The following is a 26,589-nucleotide window of genomic DNA, read 5'->3' on the forward strand; positions in this document are numbered from 1 at the left end:
AAAGGAGATGATGGGGAAGGGGGTGGCAAATCAAAGGTGACTCAAATTGTTTCTCTGGAGCAGGTTTCCCACCCCTGTTCTGGACCCTGGGAAGGTAAGAGTACCATGGACAGAAAAAGGGAAGTCGCAAGGGGGAGATGAGGAATAAACGTTATTGATTAATCTTTTCTTTCTCATCACAGAACTAGCCCTTCCAAAGGTTACCAAAAGTTTGGATGCTATGTTCCAGTTACTACCAAATTATGACCTAGCAATGGCTTTCGCCAACATGTATTATAACTATGAAATCAAACAATTATGTAAAATTATGCAAGTTCCAAAGGAAAGGTGCAAAAACTTGAGTGAGTATCTGCCTACCACCCACCTACCTTCAGTCCCTGGAAACAGTCCTTTCTCTGTTTTCCATCACTGGGAGCAGAGGGTGCAGGGGTGGGTGGATGAAAGGTACTGCCCTCTGACTCAAAGGAAAAGAGATTGAGTGTCATCAAGGGCTACTATCACATCCTAAGTCATACCCCATAACAGAGGAGAATCAGAAAGTTCTTGGAAAAGACTCAACATAAAAATGCAAAGCAACTAACTAACTGATGGCTTGTAGACTGAGACTTCTAAGAAATAAGGTGCAGAATCCCTTCTAGAAGGATCTCGTACCCTAAGGGTAGCACAGAGCACTCTGGAGCAGTAATGCCTCACCAATGCCCTCAGTGCCTGAAAAGTTAATAAGGGCAGAACTCAACTGCTACTGTGAACATCTTAGAAGACTAAGAGGAAGAGGAAAGAATAGGAATATTCCTAGGCCTTTGCTCTTGGGGATCCCTGGGCAGGAGCTGCATGGTGTGCTGAGCCTGCTCTGGAATGATTGGGAAACCCTCCTTTGCAATATCTCCAGGTGCTAGTTTTTATAAATATTGACAGTGATGTTAGTATTAAGGTCCATATACTATGGAAGATATGCAGTTCAGACTTAGAGCTGTAGGATTCTTGCAAACAGTAAAGCAGAAGGCCAGGAGAGTGATGATGTGAAAGAAGGCATTGGCTAAGGCAGGCTTGGGACCCATCTAGAAACATCCGGCTCTTCCCTGTACCCTCCACAGAATGGCCACATTGAGTCTGCTGCACAATAAAGTTACAAGGCAAGTTCAGATTAGCCAGTCTTGGAGGGGAGAGGACCAGCCTGCTTAGGTCCATCAAATATTCAGTTTGCTTTTCTGGAGAGATTGAGGAGGTACAAGAAGCGAGTACATAAGCCCCTACAACAAAGTCTACAAAACATCTCAATTTCATTGCTGTGTAATTGTGTTATAGTGTATTGCTAGACATTATTTTCCCACCCTACCAAAGCTGTAGAACAAATCAAGCTAATGTCCAACCCCTTTCTAGTAAATTAGAAGGTGAAAAGCAGGCATTAGTACTTGTTTGCACGTATAGTGAATCAGTCAAATTACCTCCGCCTCACTTAAAGTTTGTGATAAAGTGTTACACCCTCACACTTTAACCTGATGAGAACAGGCCTCAATCAATCCCGGGCTTTAGACTAAATGAGATCTTTGATCAAATGGAATTGCAGGAGAAGAACTCTATGATTGACTGAGGGTACTTAGCAATGCCTTTGGAAGCCTGTATAAAATGAGGAAACTAGGTTGGCACTGAGACATTCAAGCAAGCAAAAAAATAATATTCCAGCCAAGCTGATAAAAAGGAATTAATTTGGGGGATGGGGAACTAGCAGAACCCTAAGTCTCAGTCTTGGTTGCCTCTTCCCCACCTAGAAGAGGACCTCATAAACCTCAGAGGCTGAGAGGATTGTGGATTTCCCAAATTCCCATCAGTAGCCTAACAACTTCCCCTAGCAATGCAGAGGCCTGAGGCAGTGTCTGCATCAGGAGCTAAGAACAGCCTGGATATGATTGGGAAAGGCAGATTGATAGCCCTATAAGGAGCCCATCAAAGAAGCTATACCATGGCCAAGAACTTCTGGAGCAGCCCACAAAGGGAGAAAAGAACCTATGACAACAATAGGAGCTATGACTCTTCTCTCCACCACACCCCCTGCCACCCCAACCTTGTCATATGGATTTTCTCATCTTGAGGCCACTTTAACCCTAAATTCTATAGGTACCTAGTGAGAGACTGTGTCGCAGACTTTTGGGGGGATGTTTTACAATAACTGTATTACCATACTAGCATAGTAAATGCTCCTTTCTAAAAGCTAAAATTGGTAACAAACTAATAATATTGGGGAAAACATGCCAGAATGAGGTCTCAAACCAACAGCATCAAAAAGATAGCCCTAATCCTTCAGGCATACCCCAGAACTCTCAGGAGAAGATATAACTTGTCTTGTATGCCCGCAGTGGCGTGAATATATGATGAAGTAATTGACACAAAAGACAAAGACATGGGGCTAGGCGAGTCAGATAGTCAAGCTATAGACTGATTTTAATGGAGTTACTGACAGAATTTTATACAGGTTAATTACTGAGTCATCCTGACTTCAAAGAAAAGTACAATAAAGCATTGATTAAGTTTTTTATCTCCTTGTTCCTAAGAGTGAGATACTATTTTTACTCAAGGCTAATCAAATTGAAACATTTATGTTCTCTTGCATATAGATAACCAGACTGAAACATTTCTGTCATCTCCCATATAGATAACCAGACTGAAACATTTCTGTCATCTCCCATGTAGATAGTCAGCTACAAAGGCGGGTTTTCTTTGCCACGTCTTCTTATCCTGAAACTGGCCTTGCAAAGGTCTAAGAGGCCTAAACAGGATATAGCTGGTTCCCCACAGTCTTGCTCTGGAAACCCTACTTGACAAGGATAATGGGAATTGGTATAAGGGCCCCATGGCTAACCTTGTGTGGATTGGCATGAGGAACTCCCCCAAACCCCAGAGTCTATGTGCATTATATATGAGGGACTTCTCAGGGATAAATATTGATCCCTCTGAATTTATGGGTACTCCTCAAGAGATTTTTTACCTGGGACCTGGTTATTGGATACCCTAGTTTGTGTTCCAGTTGAAGAAAAGTTAGCAGTTTTTCTCTTTTTAGACTATAATTTCAATTTTCTGAATTTGTTTCCTTAAAAGTCAGTTCTTTTGAAACAACCTTTGCTTATTTGAATGGTTACGTACTGATATCTATTGCATTACTTCAACTCCTTATGAGTATTGCATCTAATATCAGAAGCATAGAATTTGTAGCCCTAAAGTGCTGATAAATACTCATATTTTCATTGTTTTTAAACATTCCTAGTTTAGGCTTGCCTTGGTGAAATCTTTAAGGACTCCAGATCCATAGGAGCCAGTTTTGCCTACTTGTCTTAAATCCTGAGTAATTGACCCTAAGTGCTTGATTTCTTGGGTATCTTGTTCTTCTTTGGGGCTTAACTGATTCTGTTGTCTTTAGTTTCTGAGATCACTTATTATTGAGTGAGTTTGGAATTGTGTTTGGGTTATCCTCATAGTATCAGTGATCCACTTGGAAATTTAGGGTACTCTTCTTTATAGGGACTCAGCACATTTTCCTGGAACTACAGGAGGATCACCTAGAGACTAGGAACCCTTGGAGAAATTTTGGATTCTCTGTGTATTTCAGATATCCCTGGAAAAAAATTGGGTTGTCCTATGTGGTTGCAGAGATGTAGAGGAATTTGACATTAAACCTAGTCCTGAATGTGGGTCCTGAGCAGAATGTGAGGGGGTCTTAGTGGAGCACCCCTGGGACCCAGAGCCATTTTGTAAGCACCAAGCCATATTGGTTTGGTTTCTCAGTCTGAGGGTAAGGGAGTGACTTTTAGTCAACCCCAGGTCCCTACTCCCTATGAGGAGAGGCCTATGTGCTCTGGGATCTCCTTCTGAGACAGGAAATGTGATTCTCTTTTCCTTTTTAAATTGATCAGTGATGAAACCTAGCCTGTGTATGGGGGTCCAGAGGAGAAGGGACCCTTTTAGTGGGAAAGGGAGAAGATAAGAATTTTCAGTATAGCATTTGGTATCCTAATGAGCCCTGAATAGAGGGGCCCCTCCATGGGAAAGGAAGAAGGGGAGAATGCCAGCCCTCCTCATCCAATGGACAAGTGTTGCTACACAGGCACTAAGCCACATCTGAAGGGTGAAGGGGGTAAACTTCCATCTGACCCTGGTTCCCTTAATCCCTGTGGGAAGAGCCCCACATGCTCAGGGGATTCTGGAAGGAACTTGGCCTTCCCTCTGAGAAGGGAAATCTGATCTCCTTGTCTTCTTCCCTATCCTTTCTTTATTGTTTTGGGTTGGGGAAGGCCTTTGCAAACAACAGGGGAGGTATTAACCTATTAGAACCTTGTAAAAGTATATTTGTTTGTTAAATTGTGTCACCATTTATTTGAAAGGATGGGAAAATCTCAATAACCAAATTTGATTAGGAACTGTGTACCACAGAGACTTTTCTTAAGGCTCTAGTATGAGGCACTGAGGAAAGCATTCACATAGGACCTGCACTAAAGCTATTGAGGATTGAAGTCTAGGAATGTCACCAAACACATTCAGGTCATTTTGCTGAGTATAGCAAACATAATATTAGAATTGGAGAAGACAGAATGTAAAGGTTGTAATTGTAGATTTTACATTGTAAAATGTAAATTGGCTGATTGAATCCATCGAGTCTCTCCACCCCACCCCACTTAAAGTAAGTAATGAAATGCTACACCCTGATACCTTAACTAGATAAGGACTTTCAATTATCAATCATTCATTCATGGGCTTTAGACTGAGTGAAAGTCCTTAAACTGGAGTGACATTTTGCAGGAAGAGTGTTTGGATTGGCTGAGGAAACTTGGTCATACCCCTGTAGGTAGGGCCTATCTAAAAAGAGATTGGAGAAGAAGCAATGTGCCAGCTAAAACACCAGAAGGAACTGACTGGGGCTGGGGGCAGGGGTGGGGGTGGGGCCAAGGAGGAGCAGAGCCCTAGGCTTCGGAACTGGTCTGGAGGACTTTTCATCTTCCCATCACCATCCTACCAGCATTCCCCAGAGCCACTGGAAGCAGTGGCTTAGGACCTGGCCATAGACTGGGCACAAATTGAAGGCTTTACAGAGAGCACAGCAGAAAAGTTCCACCATACCTAAGAGGAACAACTCCAGCAAAAGGCTTTCTAGAAGCTATGAGTTCCTTCTGTGCCGCATGCCCTCTGTTGTTTGAGCTTAATTTTCCCAGGACTCTATATGTCCTGTTGAAAGAGTGTGTCACAAACTTCGAGGGAGGTGATATTTGTACTTAACTATACCAATTATACCACAGTAGCAAATTCCCCTTTCTAAAGGCTAATTAAGTCTGACTAATTGATAATCAGGCCATTATCATTAAGGAAAGCACTTTGGTGGGCAATCATGAGATATAGAATTAAAAAGACACCCCCCAAGCCCTCACAGGTAGTAACCTGAGAGCCCTGAAGGAGCATAGTAGCCGTGCTATGGAGACCCATAGAAGTGAGAGTTGGTATAGTTGCCTCAGAGCATAGTTATCTGGTATAGATGGTTTAAGGATTTAAATGGGTGAGTGGCTTTCACTGAGGTGATTTGTATGTATAATTGGGGAAGCCCAAGGATAATTGTTTGATGAAAGAACAAAAAGAGTTTGAAAAACTCAGCTGTAGTTTATTATCTCCACATTTGAGGATATGGAAGTACTTTGGGTGTGAAATATGGAATATGACTGTTATATGGAAAGACCAGAGAAAGCCTTTCGTTGAATTTTTATATTTTCTAAATATTTTCCATAGAGGGAATTTATTTTAACCAGATCAATACTGTCAGACTGGGCCATCTGCCAAGATATGGAAATAGCACTTTTAAAAGTGCTTCTTTTTAATGATATATGCTAAAATGAGATTTTACCTGTACTTTTCTGAAGACAGTAAGTAAAAAAAAAAATGGCAAAACCAAGGTTTCAATGAAGTGTCAATGACTCACTTTAGCCCATCTTGTACCTCAAGAAGATATCTACGCATGGCAGTCTCTTGGAATTGGAAAGTATTTGACCTCCATGGCTGTAACTGGCTTTGTTTTTCTCCTATTGCTTTTCTTCATTGAGACAAACCTCTTCAGGAAACTGAAAATCTCTTTCCGTAAGATCTTCGAGAGAGAGAAATCGGTGAGTGGCTTAGTATGAAACTTAAGTCAACTGTATGAGGTTTTTATCTTAGCTTTTGAACAGTTAAAGGGGCTGACTTCACATTTCTTCCTTTCATGAAAGGAATGAAATATGCCCTTGGATCACTGCATTCATGGTGAGACCCATTTGAGATCTATCCCCTACCATAAGTTGGTCTCCATAGTTTATCTCCCACCTTCATGCCTTTGCACAAGCTCTCTCTCACATGCCTGAAACACACTCCTCCCCTTCAAGACTCACTTCAAATGCTGCTTCCTCTATGATTCCTTTCCTAATTCTCTCCACAACCCCACTTATTAGAGCTCCCTCTCTCCCCTCAAATTATCTTATATGCATTTGTGTGTACACATTAGTATTCCCCAAGTAGAACATAAGGTTCTTGAAGACTCTAGCACCAGGACTCGTTTGCTGATTGCTCTTCCTCTCTTGCCTGCTAAGTGAGAGTAGGATTCAGGGCTCTGTCCTAAACTGTGTTGTTTTTCATATGCTCTGTGGGATTTTCATCTTCTCTCCTGACTCCAAGTATCACCTCTTTGTGAGTAATATTCCCATTCATATCTGTATCTCTAGCTCTGACCTCTATCTCCCATTTCTAGCTACCCACCAAATGAATGGCAGCACCTCAAATTCAAAATGTCCCAAAAAGAGCACACCGTCTTTTCCCACCAAACCTACCCTTTCTCATAACTTCTGAATTTATACTTATGATACTCCCATTCTTGCTGTCCACACCTCAGAGTTATATTTGATGCTTCCTGCTCCCTCCGTACGTCCAATTTGTCACTGTATCCTATTGTTTCAATATGTGATGTACACGTCAGCTGAGCCCCCACCCCTGGCACAATTGGACACAATTTGAGAGGGGTCAGCACAAAATATCTTTACCTTATGACCCACTGACCCACGGAACACCTTGGAAGAACTTCAATATCTGGTCTGTTCTCTATAATAAAATCTCTCTGTTTCATGGTCCCATCCAGGAAAACCCTGGTAGAATGATTATCTGGCTCATTTTGCTCTCTTGGAAAGCATCCTCAAACCCTCTGCAACATTCAAGCTAACAAGACAGACAACAAAAAATGCAGAATGACTCTCCTGCTTCCAACAGGGACCTCTATATTCTTTGTTGCTTAGACTTGATAGGGAGCCAATCGATTCTTCCCTTTCAGTAGGCCCTATCTTCCCATCAAGAAAAAACTCGAGGTCACTAGAGATTTTACCCTTCCCCTCAGACTTTACAATCTATATAGCTCACAGTACCAGTGAGAAGCAAGATTCCAGCCTCTCTCCCGGTCTGACTCACCGATGCTTCTGAATCTGCACCACATACTTCTTTCCTCCTGTTTCACTGTCACCAGCTGCTCAGTGCAGTGGTTCCCCATAGACAACAACACTTCAGGTTGGCATCTCTCTCTCCTTTCCCTTTTGTCCACCCGTTCCCTCTTAAAACCAGAAGCAGATCCCTTCTACCCCATGTACCTCAAGAATCGCCCATAAATTAGGGGGAGGGACATACCTCCATGCCCAGTATATAGAATGACCTGACTTTATGGTGCTTCACAGTTTACAACAACCCTCTGAGGTAGTCAGTTGGTGCCAAGGTTGTTATTATCATTTGACATATAATAAAACTGAAACTAAGAGAAATTAGGTGACTTGCCCATAGTTACCTGGCTAGTACATGACCAGAGCTAGTAACCAAACCCAGAGCTTATAATTCTAGCTCCATAAGAAAGATGCTAAAACATCATTTCTACCTCTCCCATCTAGCGCTTCTTTTTCCCTCTTACTCCTACCACTGGAAGTCAAGCTTGGACTCTTACTCCTTTTTACCTGGACTCTCCTAATCTATGTAAGCTCTCTGGTATGCCAGGCTCCAGCCTCTCATCCTCAGCTCTATCCTTCTCACTCTTGCCAAATAAAAATACAAATACCTTAGTCTGGCACCTGGAGCCCTCTGCAATCTCTACCTCTTGAATTCTTTTCCTTCCTTCAAGGGCCACCTCCTTTGTGATGCCTGCCTACCGTAATGCCCACAGCCTAAACTGGTCCTTCTTTCTTCAAATCTTGTATACTGCTCAGTTTGAACTTCTAATCATATTAGAACTTCTATTCTGGTTATTTTTTAGAGATATTTCATTTTCTCTGCCAAATTCCTCCAGGGCAGGGACTGTGTGACTTTCCATCTTCGTGTCCTCAGGCCCCATCACAAGGCCCTGCTACATGGGAGGCATTTAATAAGTATATGCTATTACTATTGGGATCTCAGATGCCATTGTCTCTCATGGCCCTATAGCCTCGAGGTCTAGGGAGTGAGATAGGAGAAGTCTCAGTCTTTTGGCATGTGTTTTCCAAGAAAAGCAGATGTGATTCTGGCATATCAGAGGCATTAGCTCACTGGCAAGAGAGAAGGGAAATCAGAAAACCCTTTACCTTGGTCCTCCTAGGAGCTCTGACCGTTAGGCTCTGGCATTCTCTCTCTCAGGTTGAATGTTCACAGCATGAGTGGTAGGATAACACAAGGGTTCACAAAAATCATGCTATCCATATAAACCTATTATTTCCCATTGTCATCCACAAGACAGGGAGGACAGGAACTTATTCTTTCTCTTATGGATATGTCTGTCCTCCTGAAGGCAAACTCCCCAAGGGAATAGTTAAGAAAACTGTACCTTTCTGCTTGCTTGATACTCTGAGACCTCAGATAGGTTTTCTTTTCCTAAAAGTACACTACTGTATTCCTGACCAAAAATGCAATAGGATGTATGGGATGCCATGTGAAGTTTCCATTTCCAGAATCTCCTGATCACATTTGAGCTAAGTTTCCAGTGTCCCTGGTTGTCCTTGGGAAGGCAGGAATCAGCTTAATTGAGAGGTGGAAAAAGCCCTGAAAGTCCAAAAATAGACATGAGCTACTTGCCTGACATCTCTAAAGACTCAACACATTTGTTATGCCCTCTCATCCCCTGCCTCTTAGCCACCTCTCCCAACCCTATCTCAAGACAGCCAAATGTCTGAAAGGCATTCATATCTGTGATTCATCTCTCTGAAATAGTCACAGGTGCATACCAGGCCATCTTTGATTTTCAAAGACCAAGATGTGGAAAATGAGAGAGAGAGAATCCTGAATTCACTTCCAGAGCTATTGCAGACCACCCCTCTAATCACTAAAGAACTCACAAAGGTAAAGCCAAGTAAAGTCAAGGCTGTCCTAGGCCTTCCTCATTGGGGGCATATCATATGTGTAACTGATTTACCAGGCTGACTGGTCTCTGGGATCTATAAAGTTGGGGAGAAGGAGCTTGAGCTAAAGGGGAGAGCTCTTCTTCTGTTGCTCCAGAAGATATGGTGATGGTTCTTACATGAGGATCAATAACCCTGTTTTTCACGATTCATAGGAAGTCTGTGGGTTTTGTTTTGGGTGCTTCGTAGGTGTATAGCCATAGGAAGGCACCTGTCCTTGCTGTGAACAAGATCTCACTCACAGTCCAGAAAGGAGAGTGTTTTGGGCTGCTGGGCTTCAATGGAGCTGGGAAAACTTCCACCTTCAGAATGCTGACTGGGGAAAGCATCATCACATCTGGAGATGCCTTTATCAATGGAAAGAGCATCCTCAGTAACCTCAAAACGGTAAGATTCTTCCCAGGGCCAGGGGAACACACTTCCCTGAAGGACGGAAGGGATGACAACCAATGAAGGAGAAGCAATGGTCACTGTAATGAGGAGAATGGATCCTCAAAAGGTGAAAGACACAGGGACCACTGCTAATCTAGTGATGGAAATCTGGAAAAAGGTGGTAGAAAATGAAAACAGTCTTGCCCTGAAAGTGTGAGCATGGTATTTCCTTTAGCTTTCTGGAGTGTGAAAGCAAGAGTCAGAGTGCCCCAAGATAGGTTCCTTACAAAGTGTTTGGCAAAACTATAGGAGCTGAATCTAGTTCTGTTTTGGGGGATTAGGGTGGAAGAACCTCACAGTTGTCAACAGGACTTCCTTTCACAGTTACTTGTATTCCCGAGCCCATTGCTTGTCCAGCCTCTTAGTTAGGGCCCTAGAATCCAAAAGACTTGGTTCCCATTGGATGCTGGAGAGGGATGGACAGATCAATGTGTGTTACCAGATGGCATATCTAAAGTGTGGCCAATTCAATTCCATTCTATTTGGCAAATATTTATTAAGTGCCTAACACAAATGAATGAATTAAAGAATAAAAAAATTTTATTGAATGCTATGTGCAAAGCACTGCTTATAAATATATTCATGCTGTCTAGGAATAAACAATACTCATTGGGAAGCCAGGAAGGTTTTCATTATAGTGTACATTATTCTTTCTAAATAAATGGGTACATCCCCTGAACAGAGTACAGGAGAGTACAAGGACTCAGACAAATGCTAGACCTTTTATTGACTCCCAGTTTGAATCTGACTCTTCATTAGCCAGATGCAACCCCCAACTGCCTCCATCATGCCCTCCTCAAAAGGGTCATTAAGCATGCATACAAGCCTCTAACGTTTCACCTGATCAGAAGCCTTGTCTCTGCTAGACCACAGCTCTGATTAGAACCAGTCACCTGACTTACAATCTGCTATCACTATCCTGTGGAAACAAAACTCCTCCCACCAATCCTCACACTGGGGATATAAACAGAAAATCAAGACAGACCCTGCCCTCAAGGAGCTCATGTTCTAATGGGGATGACAACCCACATGGAAAGTTTCAGCTATAAGTCAGATAGAAAGTTCCAATGGTGCCATGGGTGCTAGCTACCGCCCTGAGTGCAATTGCAAAGCAGATGTTAATGCTTCTCCTTTGATGTCATTCACTAATAAAATCGTGTCAGTTTCTCATTTTGAAAGATTTTGTATTACCAAGGACTTCAGTGGCAAGAACAGGTTTTGATAGCTGTGACTACAGCATCTGCAGAAGCAGTTTCCAGGCTACATTTCCACAAGGGTTATAGCCCAGGATGATGGCTGAGGGCACTGATATAGAAGCATTGCTTTTGCAAAGGTTCTTGGGTTGAAGGCCCTGGGAAGATAGTAGTCAAAATAGTGAGGATGGTTTGACTTATCTGGCACATGCTGCCTCCTGTCTCTTCCATGTACAACTATGTATGTTTCATACATAGGTATGTATAGGTATACATATACCTATACATACCTTCTATAAGCCATGTACAGCCACAGATACAAAAGTAAAATGATAGTCCCTGTCTTCAAAGGGCTTATAATGTAAAGGAGATTTACACAAATAGCAACATCATTTGGAATATAAGTACAAAGGAGAGGTCCAAACAAAGTAGTGGGAGATTCAAAAGATCACTTCCAACTAAAAGAATCGGTACAAGTTCTTGGAAGTACTCCCTGAGCTAGTCCTTGAGGGAAGGGATGGATGGCAGTAGGTGAGGATAAGAGGAGCAGCCATTCCAGACTTGGAGGAATGGCATGAGCAGAGTCACAGAGATGGGGAGAGAAAGGGACAAGAAAGATCTAGTTTGGCTGAAAAAATAGTGTAGAAGAAAATGAGATGAGAGTGGAAAGGTAAATTGGAGCCAGATAGACTCCTTCAATGCAAAGACTCCATAAGTAATGCAGAGAAGTCGAGAGTATGAAGACTGAGAAAGACTATTAATTAGATTTGACAATTAAGAATTAGTAACTATGAAATAGAGAACAGTTTTAGTTGACTGGTGAGGCCAGATGCCAAGGAAAGGAAGCGGAGGCACCTATTGTAGGGGGCCTTCTCAAAGAATTTAGCCACAAAATGAAGGAGAGAGAGGTGTTTTTGAGGATGGGGGAGATATGGGCACATACATAGCAGTAGAGAAGCAACCCACATAACCCACAACACATAAAGTAACCCCACACATGGCTCTTCTCATATACACATTACCAGCTCTTGTCCCCCTCTTGCATATGGAGTCAGCACTTGGCCAGCTTGCCCTTCCTTTACTACTCTAGGCAAGGTAAAGTGAGGTGGTGGGGTTAATGCTAAACAAAATTTCAAAGTGAAGTTTGTTTTTTGTCACCTTCCCACATCTCTTTCTCTGTACATCTCTTGCCTTCTAGCATCACTCTTCCCTAACCCTCAGGACTGTGGTATATACATGCCACCTAGGCACTCTCACTGAGACTTGCCCTCTCCCAAAGTATTTCAGGTTTCAAAATCATCTCTTCTCCTTGCCCTACTCTTCCATCAATATTTTTATTCCCTTACTCCTACATGTTAGAAAAAAATCTGACCAAATTAATGCATAAGAAGATATAAATGTCTAAGAGCTACATAGCTTTTTAACCTCAGAGGTATTTGTTCATTAACCCCAATTAACCTTGTATTGGTGGAGTTTCAGGCAGCAACAATATGTTGGGCAGGATAACCTGTTCTTATATCACACCAATTAACCTACTTTGCCCACCTGTGGAGGTACAAAAGCAACATTTTAAATCCCTAGATTTCCTCCCCACCTCCACCCCCCTTGTCTAGCTCCTTCTCCCTCTCCCTCTGCTGAAGAAGATAGACAGGGAGAGCAGCTGACAATTCAACCCTTCTTTCATCTAAACTGGCCAAAGGAAGGAAGAATAAACACACTAAGACAGTTGGGTATAGAAGTACTTTGCACTCAAGAGGGAAACAGGAGGGGAATGGGAAAAGGAAGTAAGTACAAATAAGAGGGAAGGTAGTTAAAGAGAAAGATTAGTCCTAAGCAAAACAAACTCTAAGAACGTATAAAATATTTGCAACTTTTTTGAGGAGGCAAAAATGAGGAATTTGAGAGGGTGTGCATCCTCTCTATCTCTTGTTTGGTCATAAACTCTTCCCTTATTCATAGATCTGATGAGTAAAATTTTCCATGCTCCCCTAATTTGCTTATGATACCACTAATCATGTGCTCATTTTGACTTATCTTGGTATACAGTGTAAGATGTTGGTCTATGCCTAGTTTCTACCAAACTGCTTTTTAGTTTTCCCAACAGTTTTGTCAAATAGTGAATTCTTGCCTTCCAAAGCTTGGATCTTTGAGGTTATCAAGCCCTAGATTACTATAGTCATTTACTTCTGTATATTATATATTAACTTAATGCACTGATTAAACACACTATATCTTAGCCAGTACCAGATTGTTTTGATGATTGCCACTTTGTAATACAATTTGAAAACTTGTACTGCTAATCCCTCTTCTTTCCCCTCTTTTTTCTTTGGTTCTCTAGATATTTTTGACCTTTTGCTCTCTCAGATGAATTATGTTATGATTTTTTCTAACTCTATGAAATGATTCTTTGGTAGTTTGATATAGCACTGAATAAGTAAATTAACTTAGGTAGAATTTTCATTTTTTTTGTTATATTGGCTCAGCTTACCCATGAGCAATTGATATTCCTTCAGTTGTTTAGATCTGTCTTTATTTGTATGAAAAATGTTTTATAATTATGTTCATATAGTTCCTGGGTTTGTCTTCTTTGGTAGACTCCCAAATATTTTATGCTGTACACAATTATTTTACATGGACTTTCTCTTTCTATCTTTTCCTGCTGAATTTTGTTGGTAATATATAAAAATGCTGGTGATTTATGTGGGTTTATTTTATATCCTGAAATTTTGCTAAAGTTGTTCATTGTTTCAACTAGCTAAGTATACCATCATATTATCTGCAAAAAGTGATTGTTTTGTTTTCTCATTGCCTCTTATTCCTTCAGTTTCTTTTTCTTGTCTTGTTACTATAGCTAACATTTCTAGTACAATATTAAAAAATAATGGTGATAATGAACATCCCTTGCATTGCTGCTGATCTTATTGGAAAGGCTTCTAGTTTAACCCCATTACAGATAATGCTCATTCTTGGTTTTAGATAGACGCTGCTTATCATTTTTAGAAAACCTCCATTTATTCCTATGCCTTCTAGTGTTTTTAATAAGAACAGGTGTCGTATTTTGTCAAAAGTTTTTTCTGCATCTATTGATGTAATCATATGGTTTTGTTGTTTTTGTTAATGATATGGTCAATCATGCTGGTAGTTTTGCTAATATTGAAGTAGCCCTGCATTCCTGGCATAAATCCCACCCATCATAGTGGATGATCTTTGTGATATATTACTGTAATCTCCTTGCTAATATTCACTTAAAATTTTTGCATTGATATTTCTTAGGGAAATTGGTTCATGCTTTTCTTTCTCTGTTTTTACTTTCCCTGGTTTAGGTATCAAAACCATTTTTGTGTCATAGAAGGAATTTGGTAGAACCTCTTTTTTTTTTTCAAATAGTTTATATAGTATTAGAATTAATTGTTCTTTAAATGTTTGGTCACACTTACTTGTAAATCCATCTGGTCCTGGGGATTTTTTCTAGGGAGTTCATTTATGGTTTGTTCAATTTCTTTTCATCTATTTTATTGTTTTTCCCCCATAAAACCAACTTCTAGTTTTATTTATTAGTTCAATAATTTGTTTTTCTTTTTTACTTTAAATGTTATTTATCTTTTTTTATTTTCAGGATTTCTATTTTGGTGTTTAATTGGGGATTTTTAATTTGTACTTTTTAAAAATTGTATACCCAACTCATTGATCTGTTTTCTTTTTATTGATATAAACATTTAGAGATATAAATTTTCCCTTAAGCACTGCTTTGGCTGCATCCCACAAATTTTGGTATGTTGTCTCAATTGTTGTCATTTGTTCTTTAACCTACTTATTCTTTGGGATTAGATTTTTTAGTTTGCAAATAATTTTTATTCTGTGTTTCCAAGGCCTGTAATTGATTGTATTTTTATTGCATTATGGTCTGAAAGGGGTTAGGTTTTTATGCCCTAATACGGGGCTGTCCAAAATGTGGCCTGTGGGCAGGATGCGGTCTGCAGTGTGATTTATGCAGCCTACCCACAAGCATAGAAATTTACATAAATGTTTTAGTAAAGGAAGGGGAGCTCCAGCAGAGCTCTCACTAAAATGGCAAATTAAAATATATTGTCTGTTGTTTCAATAAAAACCTAAGGTTGGACAGCCCTGCCCTAATACATGGTCATCTTTTGTGAAGGTGCTATAATCAACTGAGAAAAAGACATTTCCCTTTGTTTTCCCATTCGGTTTTCTCTAGAGGTCTATCATATTTAACTTTCCTAAAATTCTATTCATCTCCTTAACTTTAACTTCTAATTTATAGTTAGAGTTATCTAGTTCTGAGAGGGGAAATTTGAGGTCCTCTACAAATATAGTTTTACTGTTTATTTCTTCCTATAACTCATTTAACTTCTCCTTTAAGAATCTGGATATTCTGCCATTTGATGCATATATATTTGGTACTGATATTACTTCATCATCTATGATACCTTTTAGCAAAATGTAGTTTCCCTGATTATCTCTTTTAATTAGGTCTATTTTTGCTTTTGCTTTGTCTGAGATCAATTGCTACCCCTATAATAGCTTTTTTACGATCAGAATTTTTTTGTGTGGTTTGCTCATTTTTCCAGTCTGTCTCCTCCCTTTGAACTTTATGTTAAAATTGGGCTCTGCTCACCTGGGAATGGAGAGGCACTGTCTCAAGCTTCCTGCTTTTTTGCACTGCTATTTTCAGAGCTAGTTCTGGGGGTCTGTAAGTTTTCAGTGTTTCCAAGGTCATGTTGCCCTGGGAGAGGTGCTCTCCTTCTCTCCTGGTCTGCACCCCTGTTCCCCTGCAACCACAAGTGCTAGTGCTCCTGTCTGTCGTGGAACTACAACCAGGGCCCCATGCCCTTCTGAACAAGCACAAACTTTCCTCTCTGCCCTGTGACCCAGACCTGCATATTGGCAATGGGGTTGACAGACAGTGCCTGGTCCTGTGCCCAGTGTCAGCTCAGTGTCCCCTGTCATCTCTCTCTGACCAGTGGTTCAATCCACTTACTCTCTGAGCTCAAAGAGGCTACTGCTGCACCTGCTGCTACCGCCTACAAGGCCTGTCACTGGTGGTGTTGTTGCATGTGCTCTAGCCCCTACCACAGTATGACAGACCTCTCCTACCAACCTCCTCAGTTGTCTTGGACTGAAAAAATGTCTCATCCTGACTTTTGTTGGCTACGCCTTGCCAGAATTTGATTTGACATATTATTTTAAAGTTGTTTGAAGGGGGATGTTGGGAGAATTTGCCTGGATTGCTGTCTCTACACCTCCCCATTGGAATTTCCCAAGTCACATCCCACCAAGTGTTTGTGATACCTCTAATGTTGTGTTTCCCTCTGGATAAGGCTATGAATATTGTTCCCTGCTTGCTTTCCTGAACACTACTGAGCATTTCCTCCTATGTGGTACTTTGTTCCAAATCACACCTATCACAGTTTTGGGTTTTGCAGTTTTATCTGAGCATTTTTCTCCCTTCTATTCCAATTCAGATTGGAACCTTCTTGTTTATGCTGGTCAAGACGAATCAGGTCAACAAGTATTTATGGAATACCTACTACGTGCTCTGGCACTGTGCTAAGTGCTAGATTATCACTGAGATGGGACTTGAGAGAAGGGAGGGGCCTCAACAGAGCTGGGCAGGGCAGGGGAGGGGGGAGAGTGGATCTTCCCAGACGTGGGAGAAAGTGTAAGCAAAGGCATAGATACGTGAAGAACAAAGGGGACAAAAAGTTTTATCAAACTGCAGATTAATAAGGGAAATCAGATGAAATAAAGCTGGAAAAGTATATGAGAAGCAGATTATGGAGGGCTTAAAATGACAGGATAAGTTGTCTATTTTATTTGGTATTTGGGAACCAAGTGACTATTTTTTTAAGCAAAAGACTGATATAATCTGAGTGCTTCATTAGAAAGTGTACCCAAGCAACTGTGTGACAAGTATATAGGAAAGGGAGTAGAAGAAGGCAAGAATACCAGGTAGGAAACTGGCATAATAATTGAGGTGAGAAGGAAACAGGACCTAAAAATCTTTTTGTGGATCCTCCTAGAAAAGGCTTATATACTCTGATACAAAAACTGTCTCATCACTAAGGATCTTGTCTCCAGAGCTCATGAGAAGCCCCATTTAAGAAGCCCCTTGCTTCCCTTGGTCTTGATAAAGCTGTTAAGCTTTATATTCTCTTATAAGAAATTGATACTAACAAAATATCAAATACCTTCTTCCTTCAACACACATACACGCACGCGCGCGCGCGCGCACACACACGCCTTAAAAGCACCATCCTACAATAACTCCTATCCCTTCTGTTATCCATTGGCCGTGACTGTTCTCCAGGGATGCTACCACCAAGAATGGGCCCCTGTGGGCTCCCAGTGGAGAGCATTCACAGTTTTGGCAGCAGCAGAAAGCCCTGGCTGAAGCAATGGAAAGAATTGTCTTTCCTGAGCAAGGGCCTAGACCAAAATGACTGAATCCTTTGCCTTATCAGGTTCTAGAGCATGTGATCAAATAAGGTTGTCCCTTTGGGTGCTGCTAGCCAGCCTGCTCTATATCTCCTGAGGGTCTCTTCTCTCTTTGTAGTTACAGGGACAAATTGGCTACTGTCCTCAGTTCGATGCCCTGCTGGACCACATGACGGGACGGGAAATTTTAACCATGTATGCCCGGATATGGGGCATTCCTCAGACCGAAATCAAATCTCATGTGCAAAATATGATACAGAAGCTGCTCCTGGTCCCCCACGCAGACAAACTTGTCAAAACATACAGGTGAGACATTAGACTTTGACAGCCTCTTCCTTTCCTATAACCATTACATTACAATAATGCAGAATGCCTTTTTCTCAGCCATAATTTGGTGGGCATAGGAGCTTTCTCAATACCAGGTATGGGATATGACCACACTGGCCATGCAAGACTGGCCTCAGAGAGAAAGGAGGAATGTCCATTTGGCAGCTTGAGGAACAAGATTGCTGCAAGGATCATCTGATTATTTGACCTAGTCAGATTATCATTCCATAAAGGATATCCTGATTGGCTCCTGCTAGCTCTGATCCTGTGACTATGCCCTGGGATATAGAGGAAGGTTCAACAGCATTACCCATTGCCCAGCCTGGTGGGAGTGTCAGAGGAGCCCCCTGATCTGCTGTTCCCTATTACATGAGGCAGTGACCATGACATAAGAGTGGTTAACCAACAAGCCTGGGATTTAGATGACAGCCATCGTAGTGATATAGGCTTCCCTGAAGCATTTATGTATAGTGCCGCAAGTCACAGAATCTCAGAGCTGGAAGTAATCTCATTCCAGATTTCATACCTATTCCAGATTCCATCCAAAAAAGAATCCCCTCTACATCGCCACCAAATAGTCAAACAACTTTCACTTAAAAACCTCCAGCAAAAGTGAACTCGCTAGCCCTTGTGGCAACTCATCCCAGTCTTGGACAGTTCTCACTGTTTGGATGTTTTTCCACTGACCCCAAATCTAGCCCACTTTTCATTATTAGATAAAATAATAATTGTAAAGCATTTGGCACAGTGTGTGGCATCTAAGCGCTATGCAAATGATATTACTGTATAGACTCTTGTATCGACCAAAATGAGTGCAGCACGGTAATACTAAAAATGATAAAACAGCCTGAATTCAGCACAAATTATACTAGCAAAACAAGACTAGACAGGCTATCTCAAATTTGCTAGAACCAAAACAGCTTCTGGCAGGCAAAGAAAGTTGAATTAGGCAATCAGTTAGTCATTGATCATTTATTAAGTATCTACTATGTGCCAGGTACTAAGCTAAGTGTTGAGGATACAAAGAAAGGTAAAGACAGTCCCTGCCCTTGAGAAGTAGAGCTCCCTGGCCATATGTGTTCTCTGAATATGTTCCCTCCCCACTGGCAGTGCGGTGACCTGTGAGGGAGTGTCCCCCATTTGTGCATGGGGAGGTCTTTCTGATCGGTTGATTCACTATGCTATTCAATTGAATGTGTTTTGTTTCAAACTAACGCGTCTTCTGACTGAGAGGTGACAACAAACGTATCATTGGAGGCTTTTGAACTCTGGTCCTGAGCTGGTGTTGACACAGTGCTTCAGACCTGGAATGGCTCTTCTGGAGAGCCAAGAGGTGCCTTTTTACCGACACCCTGACTTCTCTAGGAGTACTTGTCTTACCCTCTGAACTATGAGCTACTTCTTGGCTTTGACTCAGAATAACATTTTGTTTACACTTTTAAATCACAATTCGGATAATGTCCTCTTCCCTCCTAGACATGTTCTTTCCCTTAAGGCCTAATAATTGCCTCTCATTGGTGGCATGTTGTGCTGTTCAGTTGTTTCAGTTGTGTGCGACTCTCCAGGACTCCACTGGAGTTTTCTAAGCAGAAATACTGGAGTGGTTTGCCATTTCCTCCTCCAGCTCATTTTACAGATGAGGAAACTGAGTGACTTGGCCAGGGTCACTCATCTAGTAAGTGCCTGGGGCCAGATTTGAACACAGAAAGATGAGTCTGTCTTACTCCAGGCCCAGCGTTCTGTGTACTATGGCGCCACCTAGCTGCCCTCACTAATGGCCGACATTGGCCCTACCATAAAGGAAGGCCATGATTTGATAAGAAAAATTGTTAACAAGTTTTGTGCCTCTGAAAGGATATTAACATTCTCTGGGTAGAGATGTGGCTCAGCCAAGGACCTCTTAAGGTCCCTGTCTGTGAAGTTAGATCCCTGTTATGACAGAAAACTAGATGTCACAGTGGTAAGAGTGCTGAATTTGAAACCAGGAAGACCTAAGTTCAACTCACCCCAGACACTTAACAAGCAGTATGACCCTGGGCAAGTCAGTTAGCTTCTCTCTGCCTCAGTTTCCTCATTTGTGAAATGATGATAGGAATGGCGCCTGCTTTCTCAGGGTTGTTGTGAGGGTCAAATGAGTTAACACATGTCTGATGAGCTATATAAATGCTAGCTGCCATTATTGTGATGATGTGCGTCGAGGCATGCCAGCTCATCACTAAAATGACACACCACAACCCATTCCTCAGCTGACAGAAATGGCCAAAAGACATGAACAAGAAGTTCTCAAGGAAGAAATCTAAGCTAGTTATAGCAATATGAAAAAACAAAAGTTTGGCATCACTAATAATTAGAGAAATTCAAATTAAATAACCCTCATACCCATCAGACTGGCAAATTGACAGAAAGGAGAAATGACAAATGCTGGAGAGATTATGAAAAACAAATATATTGCTGTACTACTGGTGGAGCTGTGAATTGGTCCAGCCAACCTGGAAAACAATTTAGAATTACACCCCAATGTTTCTAACCTGTGACAGCAGTGGCGTGAATATATGATGAAGTAATGGACACAAAAAGGCAAAGACATGGGGCTAGGGGAGTCGTATAGTCAAGCTACAGACTGATTTTAATGGAGTTACTGACAGTATTTTATACAGGTTAATTGCTGAGTCATCCTGACTTCAAAGAAGAGACAATAAAGCGTTGATTAAGTTTTTTATCTCCTTGTTTCTGGGAGCAAGACACTATTTTTCCTCAAGGCTAACCAAATTGAAACATTTATGTTCTCTCGCATATGGATAACCAGACTGAAACATTTCTGTCATCTCCCATATAATCAGCTACAAAGGCAGGTTTTCTTTGCCAAGTCTGCTTTTGCCATGCATAGACCCATTCTCAATTGACTCTGCCTTGTAGAGGTCTAAGAGGCCTAAACAGGATATAGCTGGCTCCCCACACTGACCTATGCGTGCCGCCAATGGAGCTCTACCCCAAAGAGCTCCAAGAAAGAGGAAAAGGTCCTATATGAACAAAAATGCTGATAGCGGCTTTATTTGTCATACCAAAGAACTGGAAACTGGCAGGGGCGCCCATCAGCTGGAGAATGGCTAGACAAATGATGGTATGTGAGTATAATGCAGTACTGTTGCATTGTAAGAAAAGATGAAAGAGACCATTTCAGAAAAGCCTGGGAAAACTTGTCTTTGAACTGATGAGATGAGCAGAACCGTTTATGTAACAGCAACAGGATTATAAAAACAGCTCTGGAAGACTTAAGAACCCTTACCAATGCCATAACTAATCACAATTCCAGAGAATCCAGAGGTGGTAAAGCATGCTACCCACCTCCGGACAGAGAGGTGATGGCTTCGAGGTGCAGAACAAGGTACACGCTTTAGGACACACTTTGGGGAACTTGTTTTGCTTGACTTGACACCTCTGTTACAAAGGTCTTGTTTTTCTTTTCCATTGGAGGAACAGAGGGTAGAAGATGAAAAAATAAATGCTTGACTATTAAAAACAGAATAAAATACAAGTATACCCTGGAGCATATATTTCAAATGATCATTTCTCTGACCATCCAACCCCTTGTGACCAAACTACTTCTCAAACACTTTTGACCTCAACTTCCTTCTTTGGCTGTGTGTATCCACCCAATCTTATTGCCCACCGCACTCAAGTGAAACACTATTTCTGGCTTTGGCATTTGCTACCTTTGTTAGATTCACATTCCAACCATGTATTTTGCCCTGTCCTTGGGCATGTGGACATTTGTTGCTGCTGTTCAGTTGTTCAGTCATGAAGAACTTTTCCCCCGGACTATACTGTCCACAAGGTTTTCTTGGCAAAAATACTGGGAGTGGTTTGCTATTTCCTTCTCTGGCTCATTTTACAGATGAGGAAACTGAGGAAAACATGGTTAAGTGACTTGCCCAGGGTCACACAGCTAGTAAGTATCTGAGGCCAGATTTGAACTCAAGTCTTCCTGACCCCAGGCCCAGCACTCTACCCACTGAGCCATATAGCTGCCAGATATTGGACATATTTAGGGGCTATTTCTTGTTCTCCCTGGTGTTCTCTCCTGGAGCCCTGGAAATGCTGTTATTTGTCCCTATTCTCCCCTTTTCTCCTCACACAGTGGTGGCAACAAGCGTAAGCTGAGCACTGGTATTGCTCTTATGGGAAATTCCTCAGTTGTATTCCTGGATGAGCCATCTTCTGGTGTGGATCCTGTGGCTCGGCGCCTGCTCTGGAATGCAGTGACTGAGACTCGTCAGCTTGGCAAGGCTATTGTCATTACCTCCCACAGGTAGGGAGGGCCTGCACCTTGACTGGCATAGTGACAAGGAATTCAAATGAGAGCGGAGATACTCAGGAGCTAGGATGGTCCTGTGACCTTGTCTGTGGACTTGTGGGTGCTTGGGTAAGAGGGCAGGGGTAATAGAACTGTCATCAGCTAATCCCTCAGAAGAGGGATCGTCAGGTTCCTTTGATGTTGGTCCTGACAATAAGCTCCATAGAATAATGTTCTGTCATGGGATGATAAGGGGGAAACTCCCATTCTAAACCTGAGCATCTCTTCCTCCCCTTTTATGCCAAGCATTTTTACATTGCTAAGGTGGCCCTTTGCCCCAGGCCACATACCAGGCCTTCCCTCTCCAAAAGTGGGACCTGCAGGTTTAGTTCTATCAGGTCCACAGCCCTTGCCCTCCAATGCAAGGAGTCTGTAGTCATGCCTCCCTCCTCCCTCTTGTTTCCCCAGCATGGAAGAGTGTGAAGCCCTGTGCACCAGGCTGTCCATCATGGTGAATGGACAATTCAAGTGTCTGGGCAGCCTACAGCACCTCAAGAGCAAATATGGGAGTGGCTACACCCTACTGGCCAAAATTAAAGGTGACACTGATAAGGAAGAAAAGATGGCAATTGAGACATTCAAAACATTTGTGAAAGAGACCTTTCCAGGTACTGAAACTCAGGCCCTAAAGAACCCAAGCCTTTCTTATCTGTCCTCTGACCAGGCATGTTTTTCCAGTGAATTCCTGAGAAAATAAGGAAATAGGATTTTCACAGTCCCACTTCAACAACAGCCCCCTGCAGTGTTCTGCCTTGCCTCAGGACTGTAACCAAAGTCCCTGCTTAAGTATCTACAGCTTGACTCACTTTCTGCTTTTCTCAACTCCTCCAGGGGTGAAAGTGCTCTCTTCTCATGGCAGAAGGTAAGCAGCATGGGAGACAAAGATGAAGCTGTGAGAGGAAGCAGATTCATATCTTTCAAAGCCAATTTGAATTATTTGCTCTTCTGGGTCTCCCCACCCTGAATAGGCCCTTTCAAAAGTATGAATATTGAGTCAACTACAGCAGTTATGCTAGATTGAAGTCCTGCTAGGAAATAGCCTTTCCCACTCCCTGTTCCTCATGAGAAATGTCTCTTTCTCTTTGCCAGGCAGTACCCTGGAAGAGGAGCACCAAGGGATGGTCCATTACCACTTGCCCAAAGAGAACCTCAAATGGTCACAGGTGAGTATGGGAAGTAGATTTCATTAAGTTACCATGATGCTACCTAACGGCACTTTCTACAGGAGGCACTGAACCCTCCCAGAGGCCTCAGGATATGGATACAGCACTCACACATCTGGGAATACGATGGACTCAACTCAAAGGCAGGGAGGGGTTTTCTGTGAAGAGTCTGTCCTTTCTTAGGTAGTGATCTTTCCATCCTGTTACATTTTCACCTCTGCAATTTACCATAACAATATTGAACAAAATTTCTTAGCCTTTAATTCTCTTTACATGACTTGTGCTCCTTATATCGATAGCTGAACGCTGTGTTCAACAGATGTATAAACTAGAAGTGCTGCTCACCTGGAAGGGACTGGAAAAGGGACAGGATCCTTTGGGGATTTAAAGCTCAACTTGCTTCTCAAAGAACCCTGGGGTTTAATGAATTCATGGCAACATTTGGGTCCGATGATGGATCTGAAGGGAGCCACTCCCTACATCCCTAGAACGAGGATCTTAACTGTGGCTGTGTCTGCTACTCCGCAGGTGTTCGGCATCTTGGAAGAAGTCAAAGACAGGTATAAACTGGATGACTATTCTGTAAGTCAAGTCTCACTGGAACAAGTCTTCTTGAGCTTTGCCCATTTACAAGACTCAGAAACAGATTGAATTCTAAAGATCAGCCCACTATACTTTGAACCCCTTGCTATCTCCCTTTCTATCCCATTATATGTCACCAGTGGGTATACAGAGATAGCAGTTGACATTGTGTATGTGCATATTTTCATATAAAAATGTACCAATGAACTCCCTCAAGGAGAACTTGACTTCATTTTGAGTACAGATGTACTTTGAAACAAATATTCAAGGAGTAGGTAAGTATGAGGTCAGAAAAGAAGTAGATTCTCAGAGCCTGAGACCATTCAGTATACCTCCTGTTACACTCAATAACTCCATAGGGATGCAGCGGCAGTGGGCCCTGTGGCATATACCGCATTGGCTGTTTATAGGGCACGCTACGAGTCAGCCTAGGTGGCCCCAAGTCTCCTAGGCAGCCACTTACTGGATGGAAACTACAGTACACAGAGTGAATGTGGGGGGGGGGGGCAGAGCTGGAAGCCATGTCATTTTTAAAAACTCATTGGGCGGTATGATGGCCTGGTCATTTCAATCATAAAATATTATTCTAGCATTGAGTGGGCTCTGTCTGCCCATCAGACTTGAAAGGTGTATCTTTACCCAAAGACTCTATAGAAATGTGAGATGAATGAGACACATCAAACAAAGAGGAAGTCAGAGGGAAGCCTGTGGAACAAGAAAATTTCCTTCAGAACAGGTGGTTGGTCTTAGGCTGTCCAGCATAGGAAAGGAAGGTTGTCTGTCATCTTGGTCAAAATGAGACAAGGGCAAGTCCATGCTGGAATATATAAACATCAATACCCAGAAAAAGAGAGTAGGCAAGAGTAACAGAGAGTCTTCCGGCCAGCCCATTGGGTCCTTAACCTAAGAACATACTGTGTATACCTAGACATAACAAGCCAGCATTATGTCAGTTGCCCAAACCAAAAGTCAGAGGTGTCTATGGATGAGGTCTGAAAACAGCAAGCCACAACCCCCCAGTGCCTAACCTCAGTAGTTCATGGAAGAGATGGAACACTCTCCCTCCGGCCTCACCCTGATGGACCCAAGTTCCATAAAATGATGTAGGAGCCCATTTGAGACCAGTCCTCCCTTGGTTGGATACAGGTATTGTGGTCACTTAGAGGACAGACACCTAGGTCTGAGTTTAGATGTCCCACACTTGCTATGCCAAATTGAATAGCTCAAGGTTTGTGACTGCAAAATAAGTTGTCTATGGATGGGCTTTTTGAGATAACTGATCCTTCGGGCAGCTGAGGATAGCTTGTTCTGCTTGGCCCTAGAGAACAAAGCAAAGAACAATCAGTGGAATCAAAAAGGGATGTATTTAGGCCTGACATCAGGAAAAACAAAGCTATCCAGAATTAAAATAAACTCATTCTTGGAAACTGCTCCTAGGAGGCAGCAGATTCCTGATTATTGGAGAGCTTCAATCAAAGGCTAGCTTTTTGTGTTCTGGATCCTTCTGGCAGTGTGGGAAAGCTTATGGACCCCTTTTCAGAAAAATACTTATATATACACAAAATACAATACATAAGACTACAAAGGGTTTCAAATTATATTGGAATAGTTATTTTAAAAAAACATTTTTTTAAGTTCATGGATTTCAAGAACTCCTATTTTAATGGGTATTCTTATTCAGATATGGTTTAAATAGATGGTCTCTGAAATGCCCTTTAGCTATAAGTCAGACTGTGATTTGGTGCTATATGAGGTCTGAGAGAGAAAGTCATTACTGGCCAAAGGGAAAAGGACTTTTTACAGAAGGTAGTTTGAGTTGAGGAAAGAGGAGTAGGAATTCAATAGGCAAATATGGGGCGGGGGGGATGAGAGAGGGCATTCTAGGAATTAGCATGAGGAAAGCCATGGAGGTGATAGAGCACATGATATGTTTGTGGGGCAGAGAAGAAGAGTTTTTCTTGCCCACAATATAAAGTTGCAAAAAGTATGATGTTGTGGTGCCAGATTAAGAAAGGCCTTGAATGTCAAGACTTTTGCTTGGGAAACCACATAGGGAACCACTGAAGACTTCTGAGCAGAGGTATGGCAAATCAGATCTATGCCTTAGAAAATTTGTCAACAATAAGAAGGAGGGATTAGAAATGGTAGAGTGACAGAGGAGGAAGACTTGTTCAGAGACTTGTGTTCGTCCTTCCTTTTCAAAGAAGACCAGTGACATCATGGGGTGATGTCTTGATTCATGCAGAGCTACATAAAGTCATCAACTTCACTCTTCCAGAGTCATTGGAGTGCAGTGGCAAGACAAAAGTCAAGATGACTGGCAATGCCCAGGATGCAGTGGATGACCTTGGTGTCTTTAACGTCAGATCAAGCTCTAAGGATTCCACAGCATCTGCTTCAGCCATCTTCATGGCTATTAGAACAAATTGTTCTCATCTGCCCATTCTGCAGGGGAAGTCTTCACATGATTGGGGCAGACCTCCCCCTAACTCATCAACAGTTTTGAGACCTGTCGATTACCCTCAAGTGGGTTAAGCCCATCTGCCAAGATGGTTCATTGCAGTATGGCCACTATACATGCTACAGCTTCTTGGAGCCACGGGTGAGAGTTGGGTAAAAGGTGTACACCAAAGACAGATGAGCAGCCCTGAAAGTGCTTGGCAAGCCCTCCCACCAGAGGTACT

The 26,589-nt window shown here is 42.1% G+C and overlaps 1 protein-coding gene across 1 annotated transcript in view; it reads left to right on the plus strand.

Moving 5' to 3' along the window:
• LOC118832162 (ATP-binding cassette sub-family A member 3-like) overlaps positions 1-23,974 on the plus strand; it is a 259,116-nt gene extending 235,142 nt beyond the window's left edge. The window contains exons 23-31 of the mRNA XM_036739579.1: positions 183-341; positions 5,959-6,134; positions 9,211-9,339; positions 9,588-9,785; positions 17,598-17,785; positions 21,945-22,115; positions 22,569-22,768; positions 23,250-23,323; positions 23,852-23,974. Of these exons, the coding sequence (XP_036595474.1) occupies positions 183-341; positions 5,959-6,134; positions 9,211-9,339; positions 9,588-9,785; positions 17,598-17,785; positions 21,945-22,115; positions 22,569-22,768; positions 23,250-23,323; positions 23,852-23,974 (1,418 nt within the window). The remainder of the gene's footprint in view (positions 1-182; positions 342-5,958; positions 6,135-9,210; positions 9,340-9,587; positions 9,786-17,597; positions 17,786-21,944; positions 22,116-22,568; positions 22,769-23,249; positions 23,324-23,851) is intronic.
• Positions 23,975-26,589: the final 2,615 nt, after the last annotated feature.

This window comes from Trichosurus vulpecula, chromosome 9 (assembly GCF_011100635.1).
Source record: "Trichosurus vulpecula isolate mTriVul1 chromosome 9, mTriVul1.pri, whole genome shotgun sequence".
In the NCBI taxonomy this organism is placed as follows: Eukaryota; Metazoa; Chordata; class Mammalia; order Diprotodontia; family Phalangeridae; genus Trichosurus; species Trichosurus vulpecula.